Here is a 25,997-nt window from a genome sequence, read left to right as displayed (position 1 = left end):
TACATACAACTCTCAGAAGAAAAATCAACAGTGCTTAAATGAGCCATCAAAATAGACAGTAATCCCTCCAATTGTTCAGCACTATTATTTTTCTATAATCATGTCCATTCCTTTTTGTGTTGTTGGAAACGATCATCAAAACAAATTGCTGCACAAGAGTCTAATTTGAAGATGACACTGGCCTGTCAGTTGCAGGCACTCTGGTTATACCACCCTGAAAGGGAGCTAAGGCAGCAACGTTCCTGGAAGCAGCTACCCCATTTTGCAATATTGCTCCCACCTCTCTGCTGTCACCAGGTGTCTCTCCTTTTCCTTGAACTCTCTTTCTCCTCCCCTACCCCCGCCCCCCATAATCTCTTGCTCTTACATTTCCATCAGCAGAGGTAGAAAGGACCCAACCAGATTCACTTCATAACCGGGATGGGAGGAGCACTTACCAGGGAGCTTTTCTGCATTTCCACATCGGCTTTGGTTTTGATGTTTTTCTTGTGGTTTCCTTGAGTGCTTGTAGAGCTGCTGGTGAGACAGGAGCCCTGGGAGCTGCCCTTTAACACACTCCTGCAGGAAACATTATTTGATCCACTTTCTGTCTGGTGAGCGGCTTTCTTATCAACTCTGCAGGTAGAAAGTGATTCCTCTGATAAATTACATTGCTCTTCCTCAATCACTACTTTCTCCAATCCTTTAATGCTTAAGGTAACCTCTTTGTATCTCTTTGTCTTTAAACCTTTGAGTGATAAATGTTTGTCGGTGGCCTTGATCAGATCTTCATCTGACATCTCAGGAGTGTGTCAGTTTAGATTTGATCATAATTTATTTATTTATTTTCAACTGGCTTGTGAGATGGGGGAAAGAGGGAGCAAAACAGAAGCCACCGAAGAATGATTGCTAAATACATGTCTGGCTTGAGATCAGCAGGAAATGTAATTACCTCTGGAAGGTTTCTAAGTATACGTGTGCTTGCCTGGCACAACCAATGAGGTCGGCATACCTTAAAACGTATGTATAATTTTCTTCCATTTCATGCCACGTGGGTACAGTCCACGGTCCCAGGGTAGGGTGAGTTTCTATCAACCTTGATACAACTTACCATTCTTTAATTTCAAAGACCATTGGTTTGGTGAACAAAGTAACATGGCTAAATTATCACTTTATTGCTGACTTTTATTTCATTGTTTAAATTCTGGCTAATGTATAAAAGGCTTCTACTGTTCATTTCTGCTTGTTCAAACATGCTTGACTGGCATTTAATGTGGAGGAGGCAAACAACCCTCCCTCTTTTGGGGGGGACCCCTCGACATTGGCACCCTCTTTGCCAAGACATTACCTGTTCAAAAGTTCCGTCATAAATGTATCTTTTGTTGAACATGTGACAGGGCTGGGTCTATTTCTTGGTTCAAACTTCATTTGGTCATAAATGCCTTGGGGAGTTTTCAAATTATTTTTGCTTGGTAAACTAGTGTCTGGGCTTTCTGTCAACATGGTGTTCCTGGGAGGCTCATTTTCTGTCTTACACTGCAGCTCAGGCTTCTTTTTCTCTTTTTTTCTCTCTGATTTTAGCTGTTTGTTTCCAAACCCCAAACCTTTTGCATCCTTCTTTTCCACTTTGGTTTTGGAGACATCCATTTTCCTGCTACTGAGAGCTGGAAGTCGACTTCTCCGAAAACCAAACCAGCTGGCAAAGGAAGGCCCCGGCTTTGGCTTCGCTTCCACAGAGGGAGACTTTGTTTGCACTTGGCCCTTTTCCACATTTTCCTGAATGCACAACATGACCTTTTCTTCAATTGTGGGTGAGAGGGGGGCTTCGGGGCTCACAGCGCCAGTCCTGGTTGTGGAAGTATCTGGACACCTTCCAGAAGTTTCTATCTTGGAGGTCCTGCTTGTTTCAAAGCTGTGTGGACGCTCTGTCCTCCCCGGATTCTGCAGGGCTCGTGGGCAGTCTGTCGGGATGGGTGGGCATCTGTAGTGGTCGCTCTTTGGTTCCTCAGGGACCACCACCGTGGGGCATCCTTCCTCTGTGTAGCTCTGCTCGTCTTCCGTTCCACGTGGGGCGAGGAGCCCTTCAGATTTTGGAGGGACCCTCAAAGGCAACTTGCTTGGGCTCCCATGCTGGCTACTGGGGCTGCTTCCTGCACTCCCTAGGGAGCCTTGCCTGGAGGAGAGATGTCCCACGGGTCTCCCAGCACTGGGGAGACTGTCAGACATGGCGGATGATGGGGTCTTGTTGGGTGAGACCTCCGTGGAGGAGCTCTGTCGGGTGAGGGAGTTGCCTCTCTCTGCAGTGTTGGTAATAATCTGAGTTCGAACTCTGCCTGCTCCTTCCATGGGGGGAGTTGGGGGCTTATCCCCAGAGTGAGCACTGAAACTCTGGGTGCGGGCTTTGGCTCCATTCATGCCTAGAGCTGGTTTTAGGTGTGGCTTACTGGAGGAAAGGGATCTTTTCACAGCCCTGTTTTCTACCACATCTTTTCCATCAACCCCAGGGGTGCTATGATCCAATGGCTCTGGCATTGCCGTTTCCAGGGGAAGCCCTTCAGCCAAACTGTCCTGTGTGTGAACACACAGTGGAGTCACAGTTCTTTCACCCACTGTGGTCTCCAGGCTCACTGGGTTCCCGGCATCCTCTGGCTTAGCCTTGTTCACGGCCACAGAGCTTTTAGAGGCTTCATTCAGACTGTCTTTTTCATGTTTCCCTGGCACCGTGGAGCTTTTCCTGAGCAACTGGGGGGATTTCATGAGAACTCGGAGCCCAACCGGGAGGCGAGTTTTCAGTCCTTTCTCTTGAGCGTTTTGACAACCGTGTGGGGTGTTATGGCTTTTGGAGGATGGTGATGATGAGTGACTGTTACCCTGAGATGACGGTGACTCATTTGCCCCTAACAAGGCAGGCTTGGGTGATGTGGGGACGCAGTCATTCAGTTGCCCTTTTCTTCCTGGAGACACACTTTTGGGGGATGATATTTCCAGTGGCTCAGGGGCTGAAGGACAGTTCTTGGGAATCCGTAACCCTGTGTCTGCTTGTACGATCCCAAGCGTTTGGTGAGGCGGGGTTCTGGGGACACCTCTCTTTGGAGAGACCTTTGGGGGCCCTGGGGCCATCACAGCAAATGAGCTGGTGGGGGTATGAGCAGAACATCTGGTTTGAATCAGTGTTTCTGTGGAGGGCAGAGGGTGAGTGAAGACAGGCTTCTTGAAGGCCACAGAAGGTTTCTTCCCAGGCACTTCTGTCAGGATCTGATTAGAAGAGCTAATAGGAGCAGAGGATCCCTTCGGAGGCGGGGATTTGTATATGGTCCTTCCTGTTTCACTGGGGACCCTGGTGTCGGGCTTGGCAGATGAGGGTGGTGGCAAATAGTCATAACTGGGCCTGATGAGAAGGGAGCCTGACCTGTCTGGAGGGGGTGGGGGGGAAGGTGATTTCACCCCTGCCTCTGGCCCAGGGTCACAGTGTTTGTCCCTTCTCGGAGGTCCTCCATTGTTCCCTGGCTCATTGAGGGGCCTTGGCAGAAACTGTGATGCTGGAATCTGACTCTTGGAGCACTGGACCCAATCCTTCCTGCTGGACATTTTGGAGCCGTGAGGAAGTTGGCCGGGGTGTTTTGGAATGTGTGAATCTGGCTGCAAATCAAAAAGGGGTGCTGGGCCCTCAGTCTTCTTAAACCGTGAGAGCTTCCCAGGAGCTAAGGCTGGTGATTTTTCAAGAGACACTGGGCCAGATGAGGGGATTCTTGCGGAGGGTTCAGGCTCTATTATTTTTGATTTCTGAGGTGAAGACTTGCCTCTGGCAGGGGTTTTTGTCAGACTTTGCTTTTGATAGATACCCATGGACACCGAAGACCTAGAATTACTCTGACATGACACAGTGAGCATTGGTTTGGCCGGTCTTGGTCGCTGAATATTTTGTGTGACTGTCCTGGAGCTGAAAGAGCCAGTGGGTGCTGCAGTAACATTATCTGCGTCATCTTTTGGAATGTTTTTCTCGGTTTCCTCTTCAGGTTTCTTCAAGAAAGTGTAGTCTCTTGCTGCAGCTCCTGGCTGTAAATGAGCCATTCCCTGAGGTAAAATTTCAGTGTGTTCTGCCTTGGGCCCAGTAGGGGCCGGACTGATGGAAATTTCATTTCTGGTAACAGTGACAAAGCCAGTCTGGTGAGAGCTGAATTCAATGGGCTCGCCGTCTTCTGCATCAAATATGACGGTAATGCATTCTTCTGAAGAAGTCCTTTTTACAACCCTTTGCTGCTTAATGAAGCTAAATGTCTTTGGTCTACTCTCTAAGGGGATGGGCACTTGTGTTTCCTCCTCATCAGGAGACCCCAGGTGAGATTTTCCAAATCCCATGAGGATGTCCAGATTCTCCATGGATTTGTCAGTGTCGGCAGTCAGTGACAAGTCTGAATGGCTTTTCTCGTCACTGCTACCGATGTGCAACTCATCAAAGGCTTCATTGTCATCGGTGTCTGAAAGCTGCAGCCTGAGAGCCACACGGCCCTGGCCGCGTGGCTCCCTCTCTCTCTGCGCCTGAGGTGCCTGCGCACTTGGGCACAGCATCCTCTCCAAGGGGCAGTTGCTGGCACAACTGGTCCGCTTCTCAGGCCTTTCCCTGGGGTAAACTGAGGATGTGCCTTCTGAAAAGTGTTTTCTGTTCAGCTCCCAGCTAAATAGGCTGTCAGAAACACTGTGGGTTAATTGACGACTGTGCAGCCTGCAGCCGTGGTTTGGGACTGTGTGGAGCAAGGCTAAGGAGGAAGAATCATTATCAGCATCATCGTGGGAATCTGTGTCATAAACAAACGTCTCATGGGGCTCCTTACTGGGGCTCCTCATATCAGCTGGTTTGCAGGGTGGATACCCCTTGAGGCTGCTACTCTTAATTCCTGGAGAATATATTCCTTCATTTGAGTTCATGCAATCTTTATAACCCCATTTGGTTATCACTGATGGGGGTTCAAGTAACACCTTTCGCTTCTGTAGCTTTCTTAGTCCTTCCAAAATGTCACTTTCCTTAATACGAGTTGGAGGTAGTTCATCTGTAGGACTAGCAAAGCCACTTGGGAGCGAAGAGTCAATACTTAGCCTTTTATCCCAGTTTTGTGATGATTTCTAGGAAAGAAAAGTAGAGGTCAGACATCACTGAATCATGTGGATCACAGCTATGAAAAGGAAAAGTCTGTGATTAGACTTGATTATGGAGGTTTAGTATTCCTCTATAAATACATACTTTAATTAATTAATGCTAATAATCATTAACTATGTGGCAAGTCTATGCTTTGCCAGATTCTGAGCTAAGTAGCCCATGATATAAAGAAGTAGTAGATAAGGAACCTGCCCTCAAGGAGCGTGCAAGCCAGCAGAGCAGAGGACACTTGGCACAAATAACCAGACGTCAAGGGAGCAAATGAGAAGTACAAATCTAGTAGGAACTCCAGAAATTCAGAGAGATCAAACCTCTGTATGGAAAAGCCATGAGAGGCATATACGGAGGTGTGTGTGTGTGTGTGTGTGTGTGTGTGTGTTTGTGTGTGTTTCAAACCTCCCTAACCCTTGAAGGAAGGATGAGTTTGCCTTAGCTAAAACCTGGGGGCAATGATCTTTAGGTAGAAGAAGTGGGATGCCAAGGACCTAAATGGTGAAGATACGTTGACGGTACACTTAGGAAATAATCAGAAGATGATATCTCCTCATTGTACAGTGTTTACAAGAGGTAGAGCGCGTAAATGGAAAAGCAAGTTGTTTCCTATATATATGGTCCCTTCCATTCTAAAACTTGATGATAGTTCTGGGTCTTCATGACTTTATCTGATAGAAGGGGAACATCTGTGAAACACAGACATACATCTACCAGGGGGATGTTGGTTGCTAGAACCCTATAGTAATGATTTGCTTACTATGAAAGGTCAATTTTCTGTTCCTCATACCATCCCAAATACTAGTGCTGATTCTGACCAAGAATGACACAGAGAAAGCATTCTGTCCCACACAGAACTTCATATTTCTCATAGTATTGCTAACCAGAAGTGGAAGGGCAGAAGGAGAGAAGTGGCATTACTGACCACCTGCTGTGTAACAACCAGTGGAACAGGGCTTTGATTCAATATTCAGAACAACACCATGAGGGAGACATTATCACCTCTTTTTTACTAGGGAGGAAACTGAGAGACAGCATGGTTAGTCTGTTGGAGATTGCACAGTTAAGGGAGAGCTGGGACAAAGGTTTCAGCTCCCATTTCACGGGCTCTTTCTGGGACTCGGTTCCAAAGTGGCGCTATGGAGATTTGAACCCAGGCAGGCTGGCTCTCCAGCCTGCATACCTATTGGCGATGCTATGCGCCTGGAGCCGACTGTCTGTTCTCTCCTCTATATTGGTCAATGTCATAATAGAGCTCATAGGTAATCAGAGACAATCCTCACACCCCTTGTACCTCTCTCTTGAATGGAACCTGCAGAGTTGAATCATATACCAAGACTCAGGGAAATTGGTGGGATTTGGGCACTAACCTCAGCCTTTTTTTTTTTTTTTTTTCTTTTTAAGTTATATGATTAAAGGTGAAGAGCTTCTGTGAGTGAATTTGGTGGTTTCAGATATGTGCTCTGTGCCTGCCTTGGTTAATAGCGCACCTTCTATTGGCTTCTCCACACCAGCTGCCCCGCCTATAACTGACCACAAACCATGTGCAGAGGTTGAAAAAGTGTCAGAAACTTCACATTGGAGCCTTGGCTTTTTAGTAGGCTGTGAACATTTGCTTATATCTAAGACATTTCCATTAAAATTACTCTTGCTATCTATAACATATGGTGCTTATTTGTTTTTATCTGTTATCTGTTTATTGCTTTTAAGTCAAATTATATACTTTCTTTAGAAAATTCTCTGGAGTCAGAAGTTGCTGTGGATAGATGCTATTTGGTAATGCCTCCTCTTTCCTCTTCTTTTCCTCTCTGCCAATAAAAAGCCTTTGGAAATCAGGAGAAATCCCATCTGTGAGTTTGAGTATTATAAACCAATCGGTAAGCAGGCTGCCATCGCTTGGGTTTTTAAGAACCTCCATGATTCTGATAGTCACGTTCACAATAAGAAGAGAAGCCAGGCAAAAGCACCCCGCAAGAGCTTGCAAAAGGCAGATTTGTTCAACCCATAGAAGATGTGCTCAGCCCAGCTCCCTCTGCCTCTTTAAAAAAAATTTTTTTTAATGTTTTATTTCTAGGAGAGGGAGAGAGAGAGACAGTGTGAGCAGGGGAGGGTCAGAGACAGAGGGAGCCACAGACTGAAACAGGCTCCAGACTCTGAGCTGGCAGTCAGCACAGAGCCCGACGTGGGGCTCGAACCCACGAACCACGAGATCATGACCTAAGCGAAAGTCGGACACCCAACCGACTAAGCCACCCAGGCGCCCCTCCCTCTGCCTCTTTAAAGCCTGGCTCCCTGAGGTCTGATTCACCCCAGGACCAGCAACTGTAAACCTCCCAGGGCCCAGCTCTCTATCCTGTGAGATTAGCCACATTCCTCAATCGGTTTCCACAGGACATTACGATATTTGGTAACTTGAGAAAAGTTTGGAACAATCTGGAAACCTGGAAAAAAAAAAAAAAGCATGACTCTCTTGTAGGAAAGATGCAGGAAGGAGCTGGCATTTCCAAGGGCAGCTTCATGCTCTGCTTGGAAAAGAGCTGCTCTGGGAGGCAGGGCAATTGGCTGAAGGATGCTGCTAATAAAGTAGGGGCCTCGGTTCAATGTCCATAGTCTTTTTCTTTGTCTTGACTAGACAACAGTTTTACACAACTTTTTTTTTTTTTTTTAAAGAACATTCTTGGTCTTAATATAACAAAACCATCCCAATAATTGGAATATTATTTCAAGTTTGGCTGATTCAACAGGGCTACTCCAGCAGAATGGTAAAGAGTGAAAGTTCTGGAACCAACTAGCCAGCTCTGCAACTTACTGGCTAGGAGACCTTTGGCTCGTTACTTGATTTCTCAGCAGCCCAAGTGCCCCATCAGTACAATGGAAGAATAGGAAAACCTACTTAAATAGGCACTTATGAGCACTGAATGAGCTAATACTTGTGAAATACTAACAGACCTGGGTGGCACATGGTGATTACTCATGACTTAGATCCAGATTCCTCCATGCAGGGCAGCCTAATGGATCCCTTATAGGCATCCTTTCTGTTTCTATACAAAATAATATTAAACAAATACTTGTGAATTATAAAAGAGCCATTGATCAGAAATATTATTATGCAAGTTAATATTGTAGTCATGTGAAAATTCATAATATATGAGTTTATTATGTAAGTTAATACTAAATGAGTACTTGGTACATGGTAAGAACTGTAGAAGTTTCTTAAATAATAATATTAACATGTCTTTATGGGCTGGGTCTAGTTTTCTGGTCCTTGAGAACTGGGACTATGTGAGATGTGACAGGTGTGCTGGTACTCCAATCCATTCTGAGACAGGACCTTATGAAATCCCCAGATCATGGCCACCTGACTGTGTACAAAAAGCAGAAGAAGCTAATTTCTCCTTACTCAGGGAAGAGGTTTCCCTACAAGATCAAGGACTGCTCGAATTGGAAGAATTTCAGGGGAAAAAAAATGAAAAGAAAGAAAGGGGAGACAAAGGAAGAAAAGACAAAGGCTCTGAGGGGGAGAGGGTGGGAAAAGGGGAGTGAAGAGAACAGAGCCAGGGCTCTGAAGCCAGTGAAACCACAAAGAGAGGGAACATTCCTGACCATCTTCCCAATCTGTGAAGAGCCAGGCCCCAGCAGCCATTATTCAGAACTTCGAACATCTGAATGGAAGTTCTCGGAAGGAAGGAAGAACTCTGATAATGTACACACTCTGTGTTAGGAGTCTGAGTCCGAGGGAACAAGGTCTAAATTCAAGCTTGAAATCTTTTTTTCTGAGTACGTGTTCCATGTATGACAAAGCTACTCCCTTTATTATATTCTGGCAGCTAGGGAGCCCTCCCGGTTACTATGCTTCCAAATCATAAATGGGAGTTGACACAAGTGATAGAAGAATGACCTCCGCATCTCCTGATTCAGGATTTCCACTCGTGTGTACTCTCTGCTTGTCTTCAACATGCGGAAATGGCAAGAGGAGCTATTCCAAACCCTTGGCTCACGCAGCGGGCACAGAGGCGTGTTTGCTTGTGAGGGCCCACCTCGCAGACGGGAGGCAAACAGCATCAGGAGTTACCTAACAACCTGGTGAGAGAACTCCCAGCATCTAAGGCAGCACATGCCTGCCTCCATGCCATCTACCACGGTAGTTTCTCTCTCAGCCATGCTACCCTCCAATTTATAGTCAATTAGTGCTTTATGAGGCTATAAAACTGAGTAAAGGAGGTCAATATAATACATGCCATGCTTGAGTAGTAAATTCCTACAAAGCTAATGATACTTTAAAAACTTTCAGCCATTTGTTCTGAGATGATGTGCCACCCTCCCTATCATCTGGGAAGAAAACAACATTCCCTTTGAGTTCTCAAGGGATGCTGAGTCTGGGATGGCTTGGCCAGCGGCCTTGCTCACTCTCATTTGCAGTGGGCATTAGCAAGTCTTTCTGAGCATTGCAGCGATAGAGAGTGTCCATAAAACTAATTGGAAACATCTGAGTTGGCCTGAAACATGGTCACTTTCATTAGGCCAAGGCTCTGGGTTCCAATTTGATATAAATCTATGGTCTTGGTAGGCTTCTGTGAAGCCCAGAAGGAAACTGTCTTCTTCCTCCAAATTCCCTCCCATGGTGTCCAAGTCATTTGTGTCACATCATCCTTCCACCCCTCACTTGCTGTGGGACTTCTGGCAAGTAACAATGTTTCTGAGCCAGATTCCTCTCCCATATAATGGAGGAAATGAGATCTCCCCAAACAGTTTTGTGAGGCTTAAAGGCACAGGCACTCAGCAAACGGTCATTTGCTTCCCACCATCCACCTTCCTACCAGAAGAGGATCCTTTTCTGGCTCACTCTGATGCTAAATGGTTTCAAAAGGAGGCCTTACCCTTTTCCTGAGGTTCTTTCCATCATGCCATGTGTGGGAGGAGCCGCTGGAGTTCTCGCTGCAGGTGCTCGAAAGAGACAATTCGCTGCTGCTGCAGCTGTTTCGGGGACAGAGATGACCAGGGATGACGATCCCAAAACCAGGGCATTTCAAAGCAGGGGCTCCTGATTTTGCATTCAGCTGGCATTCCTAAAAAAAAAAAACAGGACAGTTCTGAGCCAGGGATCTGCTTAGGGGACAGGAATACCAACTTGACAGCATAGTGAGATAGAAGGGAATGTAGCCTAGTGGTTAGAAGCACAGATTTTTGGGGTCAGACAGGCTAGTGGTTCAAATCTTGGCTCTGCCTCTTGCTAATAGCCTAGGAGGAGTTATTTAATCCCTTAGAGCTACATTTTTTCTTAAGGTGAATAATGATAATACTGCCTACCTTATAGAGTTATCACAAAGTCCAAATGGAGTTCTAGATTAGAAGCATATTACACAGTACCTGGCCTAAGTAGGTACTTGATTATGATGACCTGCATTACCAGTAGCCAGAACTATCCAATGGTAGTTTCCCACTGTCTCCAGGCAGACTGGTCAAGTAATCAGTTCCATATCAAGCCACAACCAATGGCACAAAAGAATGAAGACAAGAGTAGCAATTCTGGCTGTAGGGTTCAAGAGCATGAGCACTAGACCGAGAGTTTAGTGACCTGGATCTCAGGCTGCATGTTGCCCCTGGCAGGAGATACTGAGTACAGAAAGCATTCAACTTCCATGTGCCTCAAGGTCTTCCTTTGTTGGCAGGGGCAGTTCTACCAGACTGCTCCCCTGAGCCCCCTATACAGTATCAGTCTAAGTCAGGAATCAAATGTCTAGGAAGCCATGTCTAGTGGCACACCAAACTGAGGAATCAGGAGGTACTGTTGGAAAGGTTATCTTTCCATATCAGTTGGCTGTCCAAATGGTAAAGATTGCCACATCAACTAGATCTGGGCTCCACACCGAAGACTTGGGTAGGGGCATAGGTGACAAAGTTGTAAACATTGAAGCACATCCCGACAGCCATGTTCTTGGCCCTGCATGTAACAGATGAAGCGCATGAGCTGGACAAGCTAAATTAATTTGGCATCCTGCTCACGAGAGCAAAGTCTCTCCATTAGTCTCATTCCACCCTCCTATCTATATAAAGCTTTGTCTCAGAAGCTCTTTGATGGGGAGCCATCTGTCTTTGTGTCATTCGCAGAATGGCCAAGCCTCTTACTTATGCAATTTATTGACACTTTATGGTTGCCTTTATTACCTGAGTACTTATCACTGTTCTCCAAATGCAATTCCAGCTGACGGTGACTAAACCCCCACTTGAGGAAGGAAAGGCATGCTGTTCTGGGACTACTTGGGGTACATGTTAACCCCTCGCATAAGTACAAAGGGCATATTTAATTTCCTCTCTAATCAATATCCATAATGCTTAATAAGGTTAGATTTTCAACATCAGGCATTTGTCTGCTATCAATACTTCATTTTTGCTGCATAACAATCTCCTTAAGTGATCTAAATATGCCAGGAAATTTTACTATTTTATCCCCTACCCCTGAAATTTGGCTCTAAAGAGCACTGAATGGAGAAACTTGTCTCAAGATTCAGCATTCAGCAATATCTGTTGATTTATGACCTTGTTATTGCTGCATGTAACTTGCTTAAGGAGAGTTTATTATTTGTAACTTGACAGATGCCTACAACAAGTAGCACTACTGCACAGGAGTGCCTGATGTCGCCACGGAGTACATTTAGAACAAACTTTCAGAAGTAACATATTATGCTCCCCTTCTACTTGTGTGCCTCCCTATTTTCACCATCCCCAAGTCTCTTTCATATTTGGCTGCCTGAGTAACCAGGGCGATAGTTTTATTTAGGACTGCCTCTGCTCTGGCAGATCGGTCTGCTCTCCAGAGAGAGGCTGTGCCTGTGTCCTGCGAGACCATTTAGACCTATTTGTTTTCTTTTTTCTTTAATGTTCATTTATTTATTTTGAGAGAGAGAGCTGGGGAGAGGGACAGAGGGAGGAAGAGAGAGAATCCCAAGTAGGCTCCACACTGACACTGCCAAGCCCAGTGTGGGGCTTGAACTCAGGAACCATGATATCATGACTAGACCCCAAATCAAGAGTTGGAGACTCTGAGCTACCCAGGCACCTACAGATATAAATTTTTCTAATGGCCCTTTTCACAACTCTGAATGGCTTTTGGTTACTGTTTCTACTCCTCCTTTTCTAGAAGTTCTGAAGCTTCCATGATTTCCCTCTGTCTTTCCCACCTGTTCCTTCCCACTACCCCTGTCAAAACGATATCTATTTTTACGGCTCAACTCCATTCCCAGGACTCTTCTTACAAATGAGCATTCTTGCCCAGTAGTTTCCCATGTGCGTGCCTCCTGTTCAGATGCTGGGTTAAGATGACAAGAAACTTAACCTCAGAGCTACCAAAGGAAGGAAATGCTGCTTCTGCCTTTGACCATGAACTTGAGATGAGCAGATGTGATGGAGCATACTTCAGGGAGGTGGGGAAGACCTATCACTGTCATGTGGAGGCAGGTGGGGGTGGGGGTGGTTAAACAGAGAAGTGACTTCCAAGCCAGGCTTCTCATATCTCAGTCTGCACATGTATCATCTGGGATCTTGTTAAACACAGATTCTGAGTAATTCTCAGTAATTCTGAGAAGGAATCTGAGATGTAGTATTTTTGACATGTTTCCGGGTGCTTCTATGCTGCTGTCCTAGGACTTTGAGAAGAAGGTCCCTAGTGGAAGGTATGAGAGGTCTACTTCTGATGTGGGTTACTTAGTAGCAAGTGGTGTGACCACATGGCCTGACCTCATTTTGTGGAGCAGGATGAAGGGAATGGTCTGAGCCTACCCACGGGCCAGTGCACTGGGGAGAGAGTGTGTGTGCATGTGTGTGAGCACGCACACTCACGTGTGCATATGTGTTGGGGCAATTGCAAGGTAATTCCTTACACAGAAAAGGGCCAGTCCTTTGTATTGGACATTCTCCCATATTTTCCGCACACTATACAATCAATATTTGAAGTTAATAAGGGTCCCAGAATCTCTTACATCATGGCTACAATGCAAGCTCCTTTTTCCTGAAGTTTCCTTCATCAACACATGATTATTGAGCAGGATTATCTACTTCGGTGAATAACTAGCTGTTCTGTGGTTGAGTGCTTGAACCCTAAGGCTGTTAATTAGGTTTGAACACTGACTCTTGCCAACTCCTTGACCTCGAGAAAGTTACTTAACCCGTGCATGCCTCAGTTTCTTTATTTGTGAATGGAGATGAGGAAAGTCCCTACCACACAAGATCAGTGTGAAACCTGGACAGCCTCTGGCATACAGCAATGCTTAGTAACATTTGGGTGTTGCTTCCATTATTATTATTATTTTTATGTACATGTGTATTGACTCTCAAACTAAATCACAAAATTACAATCTCCCTAAGAGACCTTATGTTATACCTGTGCTGACAGTATTGTCTGACACCTCATACACAGGAACCGGACTGAGCAATAGCCAAAAGTGTGGATGCCCTTTGTTTCTGGAAATTAATGATATGAGCTTCTGGAGAGATCTGCTAGCAGATACCACTCTCTGTTATTATTCTCCATCTTTGCCACGGTGTTCTGTGGCTGCGCCATAGTGTCGATTATGAAGAAGAACAGTAAAGTGCTAAACAGCAGAAATCTTATTATTGCCCCGGTACAGTGGGCAGGTGTTGTGGTACACACGTTTTATGTACCGTAGGATTTCATCCTCGCCATGATTCTCAGAGATAGAAAGGAAATATCAGTATGCTCATTTTTCATATGGGGAGCTTGAGGCATGGTGGCATTGCTCTCTTACATAAGGTCACCAAGCTAGTACAACATCCTGAGGTCAGGCCCACATCCTAGCCACTATGCTATGGTGACAAGTAAGGCCCTTGTCAATCAGCAGAACTCCTGAACATATACAGACCACCAAGCACCCAACTGGGAAGAGTTCTTTTTTTTTTTTTTTTAATGAACTTGTTTCTTTTTTTTTAAATATAATTTATTATTAAACTGGCTTCCATACAACACCCAGTGCTCATCCCAACAAGTGCCCTTTTCAATGCCCATCAGCCACTTTCTCCTCTCTCCCCCACCTCCCATCAATCCTCAATTTGCTCTCTGTACTTGAGAGTCTCTTATGGTTTGGCTCCCTCCCTCTCTGTTTGTATCCCCCCCCCCCCCTCTTTCCCTTTCCTGATGGTCTTCTGTTAAATTTCTCAAGATCCACATATGAATGAACGTGAATGGAACTGGAGGTTATTATGCTAAGTGAAACAAGTCAGTCAGGGAAGAGTTCTAATTAGTAATAGATAATGATTATTATTAAAATGATTCTTTGCCGGAATAATGTATAGTGGTTTCCATTGTAACATTATCTTAATTATGTTGACTTCGTTGGCAAAATACACCCCCTTTGCACTACTCGAAATGTTTTTTTCTCATTGTGTATTTTAGATTACTACCTTGGTTGACTCACGCTTTAACATCCTTATTGTGAGAAATGCAATACAAAATCTGAAATTTGAAAAAAAAAAAAGGAGAGAGAGAGAGAATGAAGGCAAGAGTTCCTTGGATAAAAACTGCACACTTAAAAAATTCCTGACCTTAAGGCTTTCTTATAGATTGGAAGGCATTAAGGTCTTCATGAATGTTTAAAGTGACAGCATTCCGCTGAAATTTAATTCCAATCTAAATCAAGAATATTTACCTTTGATATAGAATATCCTATCTGCATTGATAAAATTATACAGCAAAATCAAAAGCCAATTATCCACAAATGTTCATCTGTCATTGTTTTAAGCCTAACATTTTTCATTACATATTTATTTGGCTCTTGTATTTTTCAAGTTACTTTCTTTATGTCAATGAGAGTTAAAAGCCATGCTGGTTAAAGTTTTGCCAAATAAGCACAAAGCTAACCCTAAAGAAAAAAATGTACAGCCCATGAATTTTTAAAAGTTCATACATAATATATCATAAAAGTAGGATGAATAATATAGGACATGGGCTTTAATAAAAAGCTCCTTGACCATTTCTCAGCGACTTTGAGATGTAATCAATACCCAAAAAGGTATCTTGGGGACAAAGGCAAGATTTATGATATTTTTGCTGAGAGTGACACTTTCTGCTTACTCTGTCAGCTGGGGGACATGATACTGAATTTCAGAGAATACAAGAAAGGAAGGTATTTTTATCTGGCTGACAATGCTTCAGGGATGCGCTTTATGGTTCACCTGTGACATCATATTTGATGGAAGGAAAATAACCTGAACAAGCGTTCTGAAGGCAAGAGGGAAACTCACATGCATCTCAACATCAGTTCGTGACTGCGTCAGACTTCCGCTTCTTCCCACATCTGAGAGCAAATCTCCGGATGAAAGATCTAAGATGCGTGAGTGAAGTTTCTAGGGAGAAACAAGCAGAAATGTTGCACAGTGGTGATTTAATTGTTTGCTTCCAAATCCTGCCTTGGCCAGTTGAATCTCAAAGGAGTTGATATTTCTAGATTAGATAATATGTGTCCTAACCCAAAAAAGTTTACTCTAGTTTATGAGCAAGCCATATGCATATATGTGCAAACTACAGCTTATAAATAGTAATCACACTCTCACTGTCTGTTCGTCTGGGCAGGAAAGGATTAGTAGGAAAAAAATAAGTGAGAGGAAAAATGTGAGTCATCCAGTACATTTACTGGCTAGTGTGAAAAATAACTTTCGATATTCGCATAAGAAAACAATCACCATGTTAACCTTACTATGTTGAATAGTGGTTAAAATCTGAGCAAATAATTATAAAAGTGACCATATTTCTAAACAGCATTGATCTTGTAAAATCTTCCCTTGGATACATTTTAACTCAAAGTCATTAATGTCATCTGTTAGGAACAATTAATGTGAATAGAAAATAATTGCATCTGGGAGCTGGGGACTTGGAGGATTTTGCGCATTAATATTCACATGCTATTTGATTATATACTCAATTCTTTATTTCAGCTTTGCTTGGGAGGCCTGCTAAACCAGGGACATTTCACTATATTAATCTTTATACTAATTACTAAGGCTTTTCTGTGGACATTAAATTTGATCTGTTTAATTGCAAATACAATAAAACTCGTGATTTATGTCCAATGTTTCTGCAAGGCTGATGACATTTTAAAATGGTACTTGTAGCCTGGTTTGTCTTGGTTACAACTTTTGTGACTTTAGACACTAAAAAATCGAATTGAGTAAGTAAATAATGTGGCCAGGCGTGCCTCCCTCCCCTCTGAAAAGTTTTTCAATTCCTCTTCCTCCCTGGAAGGGCCTTGCTGCATGCTGATGTCGATCCAGGAAATGTCCGGGCTTCTCTGTTGCTCATTAGTGTTAGGATCAGCTTAGAGTACAGGGGTGGCCCCGCCGGTCACTCTGTTCTTGCATATGTGCGCTTGTCAGTGGTGACAGGAGACCCTACTAAAATGAGGCACATTCGCTACATTTTCATTTGATTCCCCTCGGACTGAACGTGCGTGAGAGCCCCTATGTGTGTGATTACTTGGCCACTGAACAAACATGTTTTAAGCACCTGCTGGAGGAGGAGCACTGGGGTAGGACTGCGCTGCATCCCTCGGCAGGAGGGCATATTTTCTACAGCGGACCATCACTCTCTTCCTAGTGAAGCTCTAAATCACTATTTGCTTCAAATTTTTTAAAAAATAAGTTTTTAAAAAATGCTTACTTATTTTTTTTTGAGAGAGAGAGCGCAAGCGCAAGCAGGGGAAGGGCAGAGAGAGAAGGAGACACAGAATCCAAAGCAGGCTTCAGGCTCTGAGCTGTCAGCACAGAGCCCGATGTGGGGCTTGAACTCACAAACCGTGAAATCTTGACTTGAGACAAAGTCAGATGCTTAACTGACTGAGCTGCCCAGGTGCCCCCACTGTTTGCTTTAGACCAATACTTGTGCTTTCCTTAGTCTGTGTTTGTGAACCTCCTTTCACCAAAAAAGGGCATAAATCTTAAATTGGTTGCCTGTTATTTCGAAAATTCTAACTTTTCCAACAGAGCTAAGACATCAATAGGTAGCCAGAGTCAGGATGTTGTTTCTGTGCAAGTTTTAGATTCCTTACCTCAAGCTCCCTCTAGAAACAGAGTCTACCGGGAGAGGAGGACTGATTAAGTCAGTTAATTCCCGGGATCTGTCAGTGGGTAATAGTAAGTAGCAAGTACCCAACTGATGCTTGTTGTAATCTATAAAGAAAAAGATGTCCTTATGTTTTTTTTTTCTGCCCACCTACAGGTTTGAGAGAGTGCCAAAAGAATGATAATGTTCTGAGACATAAGGATTCATTTATCAATAGGCAAACAGTCCAAGAAGTTATAGGAAATGACATTCAAGAAAAGAAATGATGGTTTTGAGTGGTATATCATGTGATATTTGGGAAGAGTCCTTCTAGGTTCGTTATCTGACGTAATTTGGTTCATGGTTGCTCTTCACTCCTTATCGAATATATGATGTCATCCTTTGCTTTCTGCATGAATCTGTGTATGTATAAACACATCTTCTAAATGATGTTATATTTTAGCAGTTTATATCCAAATGCTCACTTCTCAGCTGAAATCAGTAACATTGTGTGGGAGAGGGGACAGGTCCCAGATCAAGGGGCCAGCTGACCTGTATTCTAGCTCCATGTACGAGTTTTACCAGATCTTGGGACTGTAACAGAATCTCTCTGTCTCAGATTCCTCTCTGGTTACCGGGGGATAGAAGTGGCTACTCTCCCTACCTCAGGGAGAGGTGTTACCAAGGTCAGGAACAATAGTAGATAGGACAGTGTGCTGACATTCACATAGTCTTACACCAATTACTGGTTAAACCTCTAGTAGATGGGAGGTAATTTCTTAAATGCTAAGGTACACATGGATTCTCTGTTGTTAGAGTTTGTAGATATATAACACAAATATAAATTGACTTGGAAAACAAAATCTATTTCTGTGTTAAGGCTGTAGGCAAGAAAATGGGAGGCAAATATCATCTTCTCACACAACTTGCCTTAGTTTTTTTTTAGTGTTTTATTTATTTCTGAGAGAGGCAGAGACAGCCTGAGCAGGGGAGGGTCAGAAAGAGAGAAAGACACAGAATCTGAAGTAGACTCCAGGCTCTGAGCTAGCTGTCAGCACAGATCCAGACTCAGGGCTCGAACCCACGAACCGGGAGATCATGACCTGAGCCGAAGTTGGATGCTTAACTGACTGAGCCACCCAGGTGCCCCGCACACAACTTGCCTTAAATAACCAAGAAAGCTCACAAGCCTGTGGATGTTACATTTCTTTGTTGTTGTTGTTACATTTCTTAGAATAAGAATTTTTATGACTTATATTTTCATATCTAACAATTCTAATGAATATATTCTCACAGACACGCACATACATGGGTAGAAGAGAATAAGCAATCGCTTTTCAAACTGGTACTACAACATTATCTGGGCTTAATAATGATCTCAGTGCAGGGCGCCTGGGTGGTTCAGTTGGTTAAGTGTCCAACATCAGCTCTGGTCATGATCTTGTGGTTCATGAGTTCAAGCCTCACGTTGGGCTCTATGCTGACAGCTTGGGTCCTGCAGCCTGCTTTGGATTCTGTGTCTCCTTCTTTTTCTGCCCCTCCCCTACTTGCATTCTCTCTCTCAAACACAAATAAATAAAGAAATACACATTTTGGGGCAAAGCAGGAAGAATGCATATATGGGGAATTCAATTAAAGTTATTGTCAGAAAAAGTACAATTGGCAGGAGAATACTGTGACCTCTTGAAAGACATCTCCCTGCTTAGTTAGAGGGAAAATTCTCAGCATATACCTATCTATAGTTCATGTTCATGGCTAGTGTCCATCTGGATAAAATCTCTCACCTGAAATAACTCAAACTCAGAATTTGTAACCTGAAAATCGGGAAGAAGCCTGGATGGAGACATGAGTCTTTAAATGTTTTAGACATGAGAGGTAGCAAGATTATTCAGGAGAGGTTGAAAATTGACCTCACCTCACCTCTTATGTTATCTCAGTAACTTAGATTCCACTTGGTGTTAGAAATAGAGACTCCCGGCCTCACACATTTCTAAACCAGAGGTCAGTGAGATCTTTTCGCTCAAAGGCTCTCTTTGATGGAAAGTGTCTACCCCTCCCTTCCTGCCAGACTGGTTTAATCGAGTCTCTCTCACTTCTGAGCTGATGCTTTTGTCTGTCTTCTCATGTCACAGGCTCCCTGCTCCTGCCCACCCACCTAAAACCTGCTCACCGCTCAGGACTGCATTAAAACCCCACCTGTAAGCTTATCTGTCATCGATAGCCATACTGGATTCCACACTCCACTGTGGAATTCCACTGGATTCCATAGCCCCATGATATGCCTGGCCCATTTTGGCCCTGAACCTGTGGGCCATGATGGTTGAACGGCTCCTGTGTGTGGGGTCTATTTTCCTAACAGGGTGATCCATTCTATGAGGATGCAGGCCAAGCCCTGTATTTCTGCTTTGTCCCTGTGGCAGGGACTGGCTAAATGTCCTGGAACAGATTCCCTCTTTTCTCTGGGCACATAGTTAGATGCCATCTCCCAGTCTCCTTTGCAGTGAGGTGTGGCCACGTGACATAGTTAGTTCTAGTCAGTGGAGTGTGAACAAAAGTGACGTTGTTCCTGGCTCAGGAATATCTTTGGTGTGCAGTGTTCTAAGCTCTTTCACTCTCCACTGGTTTGAAGCAGCCAGCTGAGCATAGCCATCTTGTAAACTATGTGTCAAAGATGGAGCCTGCAGGGAGAAGGAGTTTGAGTTCCTGAATTTCCAACTGAAAGGGTGCCACCTGGGGACAAGAGATAACTTTCTTGGGCTTTCCATGAGGAAGAAATAAATGTGCACTGGGTTGGAGCCATTATTCACTTGGGGGTTTGCTATCATGATTAATATTAGCCTGGCTGAGATAGTCCTCCTCTGAGATAAGCACTCTGTAACATATAGGATAGCCACTCCATCAGTCAGTCAACACACACAGATTCACACACACACATACATCACACACATAGTCACATGTGTATAGGGTTAGGTCAGCAAGCCAAGGTGACTTCTCACACTGAGGACTGTCAGCTCTGCAGGGAAAAGGCGTGCTTTCTGTTACTCTGGAGGGGCAGGGTGGGGACTGGTGTGATGTGCACTCCATAGTCAGAACATCCCATCATGCCAGTATAAAATACCAAGCTCAGCTCTGGGGGTGCTGGCGAGAACCACCCCAGATCAGTGGTTTTTGGTGGATGAGCCTGTCTTGGGTCTGCCCGCAGTATGTCCTCCGCATGGTTCTGAATCTGTAATTCAGGGCAGAGAAACACTCCCTTTGACAAACTGTGCCGGGGGCTGGCTGCTCTATATCTGGTGGGATGAGGGTAGAGTGGCCCCTTCAGAGCAGCACATACTAATTCGGCAGCTCTCCAGTTAATGACGGCAGTGGAGACCGGACATGGCGGTGCACTTGGGCCTTCAGAGCTGGGCTGAAGGACTAGTTTCCCATTTCCTGTTTCTCTCCTCTCTCCCAGAGCTGCAGTTCTCCGGCGCTCAGTGAAGGCTCCTTGCATTTAACAGAATTCTGCCTCTGGGTTTTTGCTCAGGATGGAAATGAGGTCTTCACTGTAAGGCCCCTGATGGCTGAGGTCAGGAAGACACTGGATCCTCACTTAGTGGCACAAGGTGAGGGTAAAAAGTAGATCTTTATCTGAGAAATTTGGGCAGCCTGGGAAACCAGGCTGGAAAAATCAAGTGAAACAGGGTGATGGAGCAGCTTTTGTGTTCACTAACGTACTTCCTAAAGTATTGAAAGGAACCTGTGGGTTTTTCCTGCCAGGATCTCAGAAGTTATTAACTCAGCGTAAGATGTAAAGAGGAAAGGACTTTTCTCCCTTTAGTCAGGTTTAGTGAGAGAATTAATCTAGGGCTGTAATCACACATACAATTATTCTTCCCTCTAAATATGAAAATACAATTATCTGTAAAAAAGAGAAGTTATGGGAGTGGATATGGTGCACGTTTGATGAATGGGTTCTACCAACACGAGTAATTTAGGCTCAGCAGCAGAGGTAGAAGTGAATTAGTGTTTTTAATGTGATCTGCCCCAATACCCTTGATTTACTTGACCTTGGTGGATATTACCATGTGGATACCCAGAATTCTACCCCAGGCCTGTGGTATATGTTCTCCAGAGTTGCTTTTTCTCTCCTCGTGAAAAAGGCCGCACGGTTAAAGGGGATGCCTTCTGTGCTCACAATTCTTGACTTCCTGTTTTACTTATTAAGTAAAAAGGTGTGTTAGTTAGCACACGAACCAATGCTAGACCTTCTTTAGTTACCACATTTCCCTGAATTCTGTTCACAATATGCTCCACCCATTTGAAGGTATCTTCTAGTCTCCAAAGTTCATGGTAGGATATTTATTTATTTATTTATTTATCTATTTTTTTAAATTTTTAATGTTTTTATTTATTTCTAGGAGAGAGAGAGAGACAGCGTGAGCAGGGAGGGTCAGAGAGAGTGGGAGTCACAGACTCTGAAACAGGCTCCAGGCTCTGGGCTGGCCGTCAGCACAGAGCCCGACGCGGGGCTCGAACCCACGAACCGCGAGATCATGACCTAAGCGAAAGTCAGACGCTTAACCGACTAAGCCACCCAGGCGCCCCCATGGTAGGATATTTAGAAGAAGGATGCAGGAATTTCTCAAAATCTGCCTCCTCCCCATTGGTATCTTTAAGCGTTCAGCATCCTGCCCACAACACAGGGTATCAGGCACCCTTCTCTCGTCCTCCGCCTACTCCTTTGCTGAGCACTCCAGCTCTCACCCTCTTGGCCAGTTGCTCCTTTGGATTTGGTCTTTTGTAAGGGATCGCTCTCCTGTGCAAATCTAGTGGCCTGGATCCCGGGCTGATTTCTCCCAGGAAGAACTCATTGCTTTTTCAGCTTTGGCCTTGTTTGCAGATCACCCTGACTCCACTCTGAAGAGCTCATCTCAACTCACAGCTTCCAGAAAGCTTCCTAGAGCCCCACTCCTGCTCCCTCAACTCAGCCCCAGGCTGGCCCCAGGCCGCCTGTTTCATTGCTTTTAATCCCACCACACGGGAAGCAAGTCTGGAGTGCGCTATTATCAAACCCTCTGAGCATCTTTTGATATTGCTAACTTCTGATGATTTCCTGTGAGTTCACCACCTTTCTGGATAGCCTCTGTTACAGGGGCAGAAAACACAGGTGGTGGTGGATTTGGTGTGTTTAAGAGATGTGTTCTAAATAGGCTCTGAGTTAGACATAACCAGGTGAATAAGCTTTGTTCCTTCTGGTGAATAACAAGGCAATTTTCATAGGTACATGGAAGGCTCCGGAAGGAAGTTCAAAGAAATCTCAGTAGTGTGAAGTCTGATTAAGATAATTTCTCCTTGGAAGCTTTACTCACTAGATGATTATCCAAAAAAACAAACAAACAAAAAAAAAAACCAACCAGTTTTACTTTATGCACATACTAGACTTAATATTTTTGCCATAGTCAGGAAGTGTGATTTTTCATCAGCCCTTCTAGATACCATCAGGAGAGCAGACCCCTGGTTCACATGTCACAGGTTTCGTTCTATTCCATTAAGAATTTATTATAAAACTGAATATTACATAACTGTATATTATGTAACTGAGTATTAAATGATCATTTCTTAGATTTACAAAAATCTGAGCCTAGGACAAAATCTTTTTGGATAAGAGCTGATGTTAAATTAATTATGCCATTATTTCCATTTTGGGATACAAAGATAAAACATAATATCTGCATTCAGCCTTCTTGCTGATGCGACAGAGTATGGTTTTCGAATGTTCTCCTGGAAGGTCTTTAAAAAACACGTTCACCAAGAGTGGATCTCACTTCAGAGTCTGAAATTTTGTTTAATGTTTTATTTATTTCTGAGAGAGAGAGGGAGAGAGAGAGAATGCGAGCAGGGGAGGGTCAGAGAGAGGGCGAGATACAGAATCTGAAATAGGCTCCAGGCTCTGAGATGTCAGCACAGAGCCCGACGCGGGGCTCGAACCCACAAACCAAGAGATCATGACCTGAGCTGAAGTCAGATGCTTAACTGACTGAGCCACCCAGGCGCCCCCAGAGTTTGAAATTTTTATAGCTCTTTTTTTTAAACCATATACAACAGTTATTGCTGCAATTATTTTTCCTGACGACTTCTAGACCTGTCCTGTATATCAATCGTTAGATGCCCTGACTACATTCTGTTTCACTCTGGATGTCTCTGTAAATGACATGGTTCTACATCCTCTTTTCTACTTCTCTAGGATCAAAGGTTATAAAATACTTTTGAAACAATTATTCCAGAGCTATATTCAAAATCTTCTTTAAGGGCTCCTGCTACTATGACAATCTGATTATCTGGCGGCTGCCTAAGGGAGCATTTGGGCTTGGTGACTAGGAAGCTCATCTAGGCACCTCTGCAGCTTAAACTGATGACTGGAGGATCTCGAATCTGTCCTGTCCTATGAAACTCCATTAACAGCACCCCGAGGACCCAGAGGGTGAGAACCAGCAGGAAGATGGATGGGGATGAAAAGAGCAGACCTTGCCCTTGGGAACCTCCACTCTAATTAGTTCAACAAGAAGCATTTATGAAGCATCTACTGTGTACAGAGTCCTGACTATGAACTATGAACAGACTCAAAGAAGCTCATTAGTGGAGCCTACTAAATATCAGTGAAGTGCCCAAACTCAGAGATGAGACCAAAAAAAAAAAAAAATCTTCAGGCAGAATATGCAAAAAAGATCCTGATACAGTAAGGGTGATAATGGAGGCGGAAGTAGAGTGGGATGGGGGTCAGCCTTGTAACACAGTCACATATGAGTAAGATAACGTCCTGGGTAATAAATGTTCACTCATCAGGGGCTTAGTTCTCACTCTCAAGCTTACAAACCTCTTGGTCGCTTTACATAAAACAACAACAAAAAAGAAGGAGAACCAGTTAGTATAACAGGAAGGTGGCGGAATGCTGGGCAGCAGGATGTAGGGGTAGGGGTCCCACAGCAGGCCACCTGCGGGCAGGGAGGGAGCCAGTTCCGAATAGTGATTCACACCTGCTTGCCTGTGAATAATCTGAACACTCTCTGAAACCTCCCTTCTGTGTGTCCCAACCCCCCCCCCCCAACTCTGATCTGAGAGAGGAAGTGATTCAGCACAGCCTGAATCTATTCTGGGATCTAAGAGATACAGAAGTGCGGCGAAACTTCCATTTTTATCACTAATTACTTTAACAGGTACTTTAATAAGTGCTTGCCAATTGCCCCTGCTGTTTTGTAAAATTATCTACACTGCATTTTACATTTTTAATCAAGCTTTATTTTCGAGAAGTCTCCTGGATTGCTGAAGCTTTGGCTTTTTACATGTAGGGGGACAAACTTTCCCTCTGACTTCATGGAACTAAAGAAATTATAGGGGGTGGGGAACCTGGCCTGCTATTTTTACCAGACCTATTAGAAATTATGGTGATGGCCACTGGAGTCGAAAACACTATTCATTAAGAAGAAGTGAATCACCTCCTGCCCTGCGAGGTACGAAGGCTCTGTAAGAAGTCTCTGCCCTGAATCTCTATCTCATGGATCCTCAAGCTAAATGTGGATAAAGTTACTATCTTAACTTTTAGGGATAAGGAAATCCATGTAACCAAATCTAAGGAAGGGATCCAAAGTCAAAAGTTTATATTCAGTAAGAGATAGAGCCAGGATTCTTTCTCAGATATAAGTCCTTCCAAGTCTGGATTTCTACCGCATTCTGCTTGCTTCTCACCTGAAGGGAGGGAACTGGTCTCTTTTGCAAGGTGAGTTGTTTATCTCTGCCTAAGTGGTCAGCCCATAATTTGGGTCACTCTAGTCAGTAGCTGTAGACATTTACCGAGCTGTGTTTAGCATCAGGTATGTGTTTCACATACATTTTTCTTTGAAATGCTCATCATAACCCACAGTAAGGATATTATTATTCCCATTTCACAAGTGAATAAATTGAGGTACACAAGCTAAAAATCTTGTCTAGTGTCACATAAATAGTATCCCAGGTAGTATGAGTACAGAGTTCGTTCTCTTAATTTCTGTAATTGGAACTGGTTTATGATAGTTTGTTATACAAAATTTACAAAAATAACAATACAAATTAATTAGACAGCTAAACAAGCCACGTAAGATTAAAAAAAGAAGAACCTCAAAGTATAATGCAATATCTCCACATACTACACTCAAACATCATTCATTCATTTATTAAAAACATACCTTTATTATTATTATTTCATTATTATTATTATTGCTAATTTTATTGGTACTGGTGATATTGTTATTTCCTCCTTAGAACTCCACATTCTTTCTGGGAAAACACAATTTTGTATATAAATTTGGATCTAACTGAAAATAAAATTAACAAGAAAAACAGCAAACATTTACAGACTACATGCCAGGTGCTGTGCTACGTGCCTCTAATTATTTTTTTCTTATTTAATCCTCATAATCACCTAATGAGGTACAAACTATTATAACTTTGATTTTTCAAATGAGAAAATTTCAAGAACAAGGGCAGGTGAGGCACTGTTCAGTCAGGGATTTGAACCTGGCCTCAGATGTCATGCCTGCCTTTGGTAGGGTCCCCTCCCTAAGGAAAAACCAAACCAAACCAAACCTCAAGGCTGCCTGGCTATACACATACCTGACAACATCCCTCACGATCTTGTAACATGAGGCCACTTAATCAGACTGCATGTTTGTGGGTTACCATATATGGCAGAGAAACAAGTAAAAATTGTGTAAGAAACTACGCCGTGTGGTGTTCAGGGCTCAGTTTTTAGGGTACGAACCCAAGTGAGCTGTGCCGGCATGAATAAAATTACTTCCTGGAAAGAAAAGC

The 25,997-nt window shown here is 43.8% G+C and overlaps 1 protein-coding gene across 1 annotated transcript in view; it reads right to left on the bottom strand.

Moving 5' to 3' along the window:
* The window catches only part of NCKAP5 (NCK associated protein 5), a 1,061,012-nt gene that overhangs the window by 103,007 nt on the left and 932,008 nt on the right, over positions 1-25,997 (bottom strand). Inside the window, exons 12-15 of the mRNA XM_039229926.1 lie at positions 15,380-15,481; positions 10,003-10,191; positions 1,328-5,100; positions 438-615 (exon numbers count right to left, since the gene is read on the bottom strand). Of these exons, the coding sequence (XP_039085857.1) occupies positions 438-615; positions 1,328-5,100; positions 10,003-10,191; positions 15,380-15,481 (4,242 nt within the window). The remainder of the gene's footprint in view (positions 1-437; positions 616-1,327; positions 5,101-10,002; positions 10,192-15,379; positions 15,482-25,997) is intronic.

This window comes from Hyaena hyaena, unplaced genomic scaffold (genome assembly GCF_003009895.1).
Source record: "Hyaena hyaena isolate Hyena2069 unplaced genomic scaffold, ASM300989v1 scaffold_41, whole genome shotgun sequence".
NCBI lineage: Eukaryota > Metazoa > Chordata > Mammalia > Carnivora > Hyaenidae > Hyaena > Hyaena hyaena.
This window is presented reverse-complemented; position numbering and strand designations above follow the sequence as displayed.